Source organism: Neodiprion lecontei, chromosome 4 (genome assembly GCF_021901455.1).
Source record: "Neodiprion lecontei isolate iyNeoLeco1 chromosome 4, iyNeoLeco1.1, whole genome shotgun sequence".
NCBI lineage: Eukaryota > Metazoa > Arthropoda > Insecta > Hymenoptera > Diprionidae > Neodiprion > Neodiprion lecontei.
The window spans coordinates 11,636,537-11,644,786 of record NC_060263.1 but is presented as its reverse complement, the minus strand read 5'-3'; the positions used below and the strand labels follow the sequence as shown (position 1 = coordinate 11,644,786).

General features: G+C 43.4%; 1 protein-coding gene across 1 annotated transcript; it reads right to left on the bottom strand.

Annotated features, from left to right (window-relative positions):
• Nucleotides 1-360: 360 nt before the first annotated feature.
• Nucleotides 361-4,785, bottom strand: LOC124293944. Its single transcript, XM_046736998.1, has 5 exons — nucleotides 4,614-4,785; nucleotides 3,421-4,221; nucleotides 3,171-3,322; nucleotides 1,422-3,050; nucleotides 361-1,365 (listed from the first exon to the last, which is right to left on the bottom strand). Exons 1-5 carry the CDS (start codon nucleotides 4,783-4,785, stop codon nucleotides 361-363), a joined length of 3,759 nt encoding a protein of 1,252 aa, XP_046592954.1.
• Between the last annotated feature and the right edge of the window lie 3,465 nt (nucleotides 4,786-8,250).

Sequence of the window (8,250 nt, the reverse complement as noted above, 5' to 3'; positions counted from 1 at the left end):
AAAAGAAATTTTAAATTCCCGCCTGGTTGCTCCTGGCGCCACCAGGTGTTCGCTTTCGTCATTACGTTTAGAGTGTTATCCTCTTGTGGAAAAAATAAAAAATTTTTAATACTTTACCGAGAGATTGGGTTGGGAAAAATAAGCTCGATTTGTACATTTCTGATTTTATTGTCTTTTAATTGACCTCAAATGGTTCACAACCTTTATTGGGTGGGTAATCTCTCGGGCGAGACATTCGTATAATTATCATCGAGCTTCGGCCGCCTTCGGCGGCCTCGCTTGATGGTTCAATTATACTTCATGTCTCGCCCTTTGAGATTACAATGTGGACTTTTAGAGTCTATTAAAAATTTTTGGTTTTTATGTCAACATGACCCTCTTCGCGAAGTCGTCGTCTTGGATCTTGATCGGGAGGTTGTAGAAATCCGCGAAGACCTTCGATTTCTGGGACCATCCCGCGATTCTTTTTATTTCGTCTATGTTGACACCTTTCTCGGCCGCCTTCGACGTCGCAGCATGTCGTGTACTGTGGGCAGTATATCGCTCGTCTACTCCGAGTTCTCTAAGCGTACTTTTTATCCATCGCCCAATGGTGTCTCTTGAGACTTTTGCATGTGGTTTTTGGAAAGATATCAGCAAGTAGTCTTCTTTTCCTCTTAAGTCTTTAGTTATTGTTAAGTAATGTAGCAAAGTTCTTGCGATGCATAGTCCAGGTTTGTGTTCGAAGAACGGTAGTTTTAGCAGGGGCTGAACGGCTCCTGCCCTGGATGTTTTTATGTGTTCCGGAATCTTTATTTCCAGACCTTTTTGAGTCTCTATTATGTTACTTATTTTTATAGCGGCTAGCGTCTGAATACGATGTGCTGTTCCTAGTGCTAAGAGTAGTACTAGTTTTTTGGTGACCTTTTTTAGTTTGAGAGGTTCGAGGGGATACCACTCCGCAAGTTTATCCAGCACTGGGTCTACATCCCAGATTGTGTCGTACCTAGGTCGGCCAGGTCTCTTCTTGTATACGCCTCGCATAAACCTGTTGATGAGATCGGAGTTAGCGATTTCCTCTCTCGCTATCAGTGCTAGCGCCGCTTTTCCAGAGTTGATGGTTCCGTAGCTGGCACCATCTTGGAATCTTTTCGTCAAGAAAGATAGCCCTTTTTTGGCTGTGATGCTGAAAGGGTCAGACTGGGTCTCTTGATTAAATTCCCACCAAAGTTTATACGAAGATTCATATTGCTTGAGAGTTGAGTTTTCCACTGACGCGATCATGATTTCAGCGGATTCCTCCGATGTGTTCTTATTTAACAGCGCCTGCCGGATAATTTCGCGGCCACCAGGGTAAGGTTTTTGTTCAGTGGATGTGCCGTGCCGCTGGAAGAAAATAATAGTTTATTGTTAGGTTTAAATGTCATCCAATCGCCTACTACCATCTTTTTGAAGGCTGGGAACCAGGTCTGGCTGGGCCAAAAAGGCACTATGAGGATTCCTACTGCCTTGTCGGCTTTAATTTTTTGAATTGCTTTGGCGATTGTCGCGAACGGTGGGAACGCGTAAAAGAACCATGGGTTCCAGTTAACTGTAAAGGCGTCTATCGCGAGAGCTTTTGGATCTCTGTCCCATGAACAGTAGATAGCACACTTTTTATTTTCGTTGGATGCGAATAAGTCGATTTCAGGGACACCGAATTTTCGAGTTACGCTTTTGAATGCGTAATTTGCTAGTTGCCATTCCGTATCTCGGTTTGATAGTCGTGATAACGAGTCTGCTTCAACATTGTCTTTTGATGCGATGTAGGATGCGTGTACCCAGAGGTCCCTCTGTTCGCACCAGTCCCATAATTTTCTCGCTAAGTCATGCAGATCTTCGGACCTTGTCCCGCCTAATTTATTTATGTATGCTATTGCAGTCGTGTTATCTATTCTCAGTAGGATCTCCGCGGAAACCAGGTCTTTCGCGAATAGTTTTAGAGCTAAAAAGGCTGCTTTGATCTCTAAGTGATTGATATGCAAAGCTTTTTCGGCTTGAGACCATATTCCATGGGCTCCCTCGCCGCCGCAGAAAGCGCCCCAACCCGACAAACTCGCGTCCGAAAAAATTTCCATTTGGAATTGGAAATTTCTGATTTTTCTGACTGCTGTCGGTAATTTGTTATGCCACCATTTTAAGTCGTCTGCTATATAGCCTGGAATGTCCATACGCGCATCATAATTCATCCTACTATGTTCAAGAGCTTCTAGTTTTGCTTTTTCTAGCAGCTTACAGTGTAACATCCCATAATCAACCCCTGGGCAGCTAGCTACCAGCGTACCTATTATTTGTGCAAATTTTCTTATTTTGCACGTCTTTTTATTTCTTAGCGATCCGACCTGTGCAATAAGAGAGTTTCTTTTTTCCCTCGGCAGTTCTACTAGCATATCTCTAGAGTTTAATATGAACCCGAGATATTTACAGTGTTGACTAGGCGAAAGGTTTGATTTTTTCCTGTTAGCTATGAAACCAAGTTTTTCAAGTAAGCTAATAGTACTTTGTAGGGATTTTTCACATTCCTTTATCGAGTTTTCTAGGCATAGAATGTCATCCAGGTAAATTACTGATAAAAAACCCTTCTGCCTGAGATATGACATCACTGGTTTCATGAGTTTCGTAAATACGTACGGGCTCTCACAGAGACCGAAAGGTAAGCACGTAAACTCATATACTTGGCCCTGAAATTTGAATCTCAGATATTTCCTTCTGCTTTTATGAATCGGTATTGCAAAGTACGCGTCTTTAATATCTACTGACCCCATGTACATGTATCGATCTAGTAACCTGCACGCGGATCTGAGATCCTCTAATTTGAAATGTTCGGTATTAATGAAAAGATTTAGCTCTTGTAGATTTAGGATAAATCTTTTTGAGCCATCTGGTTTCTCTCTCAGAAAATAGCTGGATAGAAACTGATCAGCCGTGTCCCAGCACTTCTCAATCGCTCCGATTGACAGGAGTCTGTCTATTTCCTTTTGGATGTCTGAGGTTTCTTGGGAAGACCAGATTTTTTCTCCCGGAGGGGATACCTGATGTGGTGTTTCTTTAAAATTAATTTTATAGCCCGTCACGCATTGCTTAATAAATTTATCAGGTGTAATCTGTTCCCATGCCTTCAGAAATTTACTTAACCTGCCTGCTAACTTTACCTGTATTTGCTGGTCACTCAATGAGTCCTCGATCTGCTGCTGGTGCTGCTGCTGTTGTACGAGTGCCGACGACGATAAGCCTGATTCTGGATCTGGCTCGTTTTGCTCTGGTTGGACTGTCTCGATGGTATCCTCTGGGCTATTGCCGACTTCTGAAATTTGAATCTCTGGCCCGTCAAGGTGGTCGGTCTTCGAATTGCTGACGGGCCGCTCCAGTTTCCCGAACTGGCTGGGACAGGTTTCTTCGCACTTTGGATTTTTAAGTCTCGTCCTAGTTTGTCCATGCTCTTTATTTCTTTAATCTTGTCTCCCAGTTTTTCCCCAAACAAATATGTGTCGACTTGCCTTTCCTCCAGCGAGGACGCTACCTGTTTCGTGAGACTTGGTAAAATGTACGCTCGGCGAGCTACGGATTGTGAATGATGAAGCTCTGCCAGAATTTTTGCTGCATCCCAGATGTTAGTCAGAATTGTCTTCGAGTCAACTGTTTCATTCTCCAAGAGCAGGGTAATAGCCGGCGCCAGGGCTGAAAGGCTGGATCCTGCTAGTTTCTGGGTAGCACAGAAATACTTGTCTCGCTTCGGCGCCGATTCGTTTAAGGTGGATGCTATTTCCGGGTTCAGGATTGGCGCTTCTAAGAGACAGGATCCTCCTCGAGGATAATTTTTCAACAGTTCGTCCTTTTCTTCTTTCTTTAGTCCGGATTTCAGCCACGCATTCCACCGGACTGAGACGTCCGGATGAATTTTTTGACAAGCTTCCTCCGTTTCCGGCGGTTTGCCAATTATTTTTATAACTTCTTCATTTAGGCTTGGGGCTCCTTCGGGCTCTTTATTCTTCTGACTAACGGATTCCGTGGGAGTTTTGGTCCCAGTTGTTGTATCCTCCTGCTGAGCCGGTGCAGCCTGAGAAGTTGTTTCTGGCGCGCTGCCTGTGTCACCAGGCCGGTCTGGTGATCCATTTTTAGCCCCTGTCTCAGGGGTCTGTGGCGCTTCTGGGTCCCTTACATCTTCTCGTATATCCTGACTGTCCACATCGCTTGGGGGATCTTCTGTAATATAATAGATTCCGAAAAATTTTAAGGTTAGCTCACTTGGTAGAAATTTTTTAAAACGATCATGTGTCACCTCTCGTGTGATTTTTCATGATCTCCCACTTTCCAGTATTACTGATAGGGATTATTATTCTTGTATTTTTAAATCACCTCTCGTGTGATTATTATTTATTTAATTTTTTTTTTTTTTTTTTTTTTTTTTAATCACCTCTCGTGTGATCTTGTGTCATTACCAAAATTTTTGTGCTTTGTATTTTTTAATTTTTAGGTTTTAATCCTGCCTCTCGTGCAGGCTTGACCCGAGACTTAGGATATGACTCGTCTCCCGTACGAGCTCTCCTAGTTTTTAAGTGTTAATTCTCGCCCGATAATATTTAATTGGTTTTTACCTTCGCTGATACTGTCATCACTGTCGTAGGCGTCCCTGTTGGACGCATCATCTCTGGATTTCGCTGCCAGACACTGCATCACCAAATCTTTCAGGTCTCTCAATTCACGCCGTAATTTCTTCGTTTCCTCCTTCCTGTCTTCGCTGCGTGTACGTTTTTTATGTTTTCCCATTTTTCTGCAATTTTTTCTCTCTCAAAATAATGAAGAATAACGAGTAGATTTTTTCTGACGTGTTGTCTGTTTGGCACACAAATAACTAATGACGAAAGCGAACACCTGGTGGCGCCAGGAGCAACCAGGCGGGAATTTAAAATTTCTTTTAGACTCTGAACGTGTGGTTTGAAGGCAACAAGTAGCTATACTACATTGTAATCTCAAAGGGCGAGACATGAAGTATAATAGGATATTGATTCCACTTTTCCAGAAAAGCGAAAAAGAAAAAGTAAAAAGCATTTTGATGAATTGGCTTCTGACCACCGGTTTCACAACCGGGAAGACATCTTTAAAATTACTATTTTCAACAATGTACTCGACGTAATAATTACTTAGTTAGAGGCGCGTTTCAATGGTATGAGTGCAGTATGTAAAACGTTCGACTTTCTAACTCCAAAAAATTTGCTCAGCATGGATAAAACAGCTTTACTCAAAAAATGTGATCGGTTTCAGATAAAAATTCCGATATAATAGGACCCAATTTTTCGCTTCAGTTTCTTAATGTTCATCATCTGGTCCTTCCTAAATTGTCCGAGACATGGTCAATTCATCAATTTTGTAAGCAAGTTATAACGAAATTTGGAGTGCTGGAATGTTACCTTACGGAAATGTACACAGCAATGTTACTGTTTCACACTATTCCTGTCATGTCTGCGTTATGAAAAAATCTTTCAGTAAATTAAAGGTTATAAAACATGATTTAAGAAACGTTATGGAGCAAGATCGACTCCGACATTTATCATTAATTGCAATTGAAAACAAGACCGCATCAAACTTGGATTTGAGTGAAGTGATAGACGAATTTGCAAAAATGAAAGCGCGCAAGGGATTGTGAATTTGACTGGAAATATTATTAACAATGATAAAAATTAACGACAACAGAGTCAGGGCGGCTAGGTGGTCTAGTGGAGTAAGGCTCCGGTCAAGTATCTCTAGACGCCAGGTTCGATTCCTGGCTCCGTCCTTAATTTTTCGAAATCACCAGTTTTTCGAATTTATATCTCTTAACAATCCACTTCTTGCAATTAATGATATGCATATCCGTATATCATTTATTAGACGGATTTGCCCGTCTTGCGTGGCTTCCCATCGGAAGCGTAAGATTCCAAAATGTAAACACACATCTACATACATTCTTACATCGGGTGCTCAAGACACGAAACTTTCTACTCATTATTAACAATCTTACTTTTTCTGTCTGTTCATCTCATCTGTATAATAATTATTATGTAGCGTCATGTCCATCGTTGTTTACTTATTGTTATTTCCTTTTGCTAAACAGATAGGGATTTCAAACCTTATTATACAGGTGTCTCATGGACTTATCTTACTAGGGGTAAGTGCAAGTGACTGCATTCTTATCTTACCCCTACCTATAAGTTTAAGGGCTGCAGTAATGCAGCCATGTGGAAAAGGGGGGAGGGCCCGATTTTTTCTTTATGCACCGGGGCCCTTGTCCACCTAGCTACGCCACTGCGGTTCTTCCAAGCACCCAACATTCGAACAGATTTCTCATTTCAGTCAAATGAAGCCAATTTTCAAAGAGCATTAGCATCAACTTTCCGAGTCACTACCTCGACTATTTGAGATTCTCACCTCAATCATCTGTATGAACTACATCGCCGCCAGAAACAGAGTTTGACAGCAGAAACTCGGAGTGGCCAGCCTGCCCAAGCAGCCGATAAAACTTGCGCATGTGCATTGTATGTATAGTTTCAAGAGATTGTCCCGGTATATATATATTGTGACGTGGATTTTTCCCGCTCTTCGGTCACTCGGAGAGAATGACCGAGAACTTACCTCGTGCACAATAAATCGGCGTCCACGATGTACCCTGGACCTAAAACAATATCGCGAAATTTGTTGGGCGCCTGGCGTGATTAACACGCCTCGAAATCGGTAATGCGAAATACCGCGACCATATACTCGATAGCTCAGTACCGCGGAGAAAGGAGGGGTAATTTTTGGGTAGAGAGAGATGCAACACAAGTAAGCCAACGCGTGGTTTGGCCGAATCACTATAAAATTCTAATAATATATTTCTCGGCAGCGATATTACAAAAAAAAAATAAAAATAAAAATAATAATACTAGGGCGAAAGTCGTCCTTCGCGATTCCAAATACAAATGCTTAAATTCAATCCAAAAGAAATAAGGAAGGGAGAAACAAACCAAATAATAAAAAAAACAGGTGAATATATCTAGGAGACCTCTACGGCCTACGTGCGCTAGTCGCCGTCTTAATAATACCCTAATTCGCAAAAACCAAAAACAAGATTTGGACTCGATGCGCTGCCCGCGATCGTCCTCGACTACGACGCTAATCGTCACTTAATTATAAACCGCTAAACAAAACGTGATCTAGATCATAATGGACGCGCTAATCGCCATCGTGATTAAATCTAGGTGATGTCTCATTTCTACGGGTGCTAGTCGCCACCTTACTGATGCACAAGAATTCGTAAACTAAACCAAAAAGACGTGACTCGACGCGCTAATCGCGACCGAATTAATAACTCTAGGAAGCTTTTCTGATCGTGCGGGTGTGTAGCGTATTATGACGCATCCGAGCTCCAGTCGTAGTCACTATTTCCACAAAATTCGCAACCCTTCCCGCTAAACCGAGCATCTACGCACAGTAACACGCGACCCCCCCCCCACGAGAGGTGACCCTTTTTACGTACGCAGATTCGACGAGACCCCGTGCAGCGGAATTTGGCCGCACTCAATTTCGAACCGAAATTGTTTCCCACTCGAAACCGTGACTCGACGCGAGACTTTACAGGGATCCACTTGACTCTACGCGTTATCGCGAAAACTCAGGCCACGGTCATCATCAAGGAGATCGGCAAACAGATTTCGAGCGCTACTCTAACTCCAAGATTAAGTGGGCCGACCGTGTATCAGTGTGCCAATCTAACTTGCGCTCGAAATATGCCCGCAAAGAATTACAAGCGCTTACCACTTCGTAACCACCCGAGGAATTCCCCGACTCCCGTGGCAGCCACGGCACGCGATTTCTCTCTTTTCTTTGTTCTGGCTCACTAAGTTCTTTTCACCCACCACGCGACGTCGCCAGGACTCAAGTGACGAGTCCTGCAAATCGGAGCCGCAATTCGAACACGCCCCGGACATAGGCGCTATCCATAGTCAAAATTTCCCCGATCTAATTGGGGTTCTCGTTACGCAATTCTTACAATCTAGCGTATCGCTATCGTTGAATTCCGCTGTCGCGGGATGTTGATTGGCTGGCCAGTCTCTGGTACCCCGTAGCTTGGCAGTGGCGTGGTGACGACTTCGCGAGGGTACCTGTCGTCAGTTGGGAGACGGAGGGGGGAGGGGGGGGCTACGGCTCGCCGGCCACCAACGGGAATCTCGTCTGCCTTGGATTCCGTCGCGGCAGAGCTCTCCGTTGACGCTCTCT

Coding starts and splice junctions, on each gene's coding strand:
- LOC124293944 (XM_046736998.1), bottom strand. CDS start 4,785: ATGGGAAAACATAAAAAACGTACACGCAGCGAAGACAGGAAGGAGGAA. Junction 3,323..3,420: donor ACGAGACTTAAAAATCCAAA/GTGCGAAGAAAC, acceptor TTCAAATTTCAG/AAGTCGGCAATAGCCCAGAG. Junction 1,366..1,421: donor TCCCAGCCTTCAAAAAGATG/GTAGTAGGCGAT, acceptor ATTTTCTTCCAG/CGGCACGGCACATCCACTGA.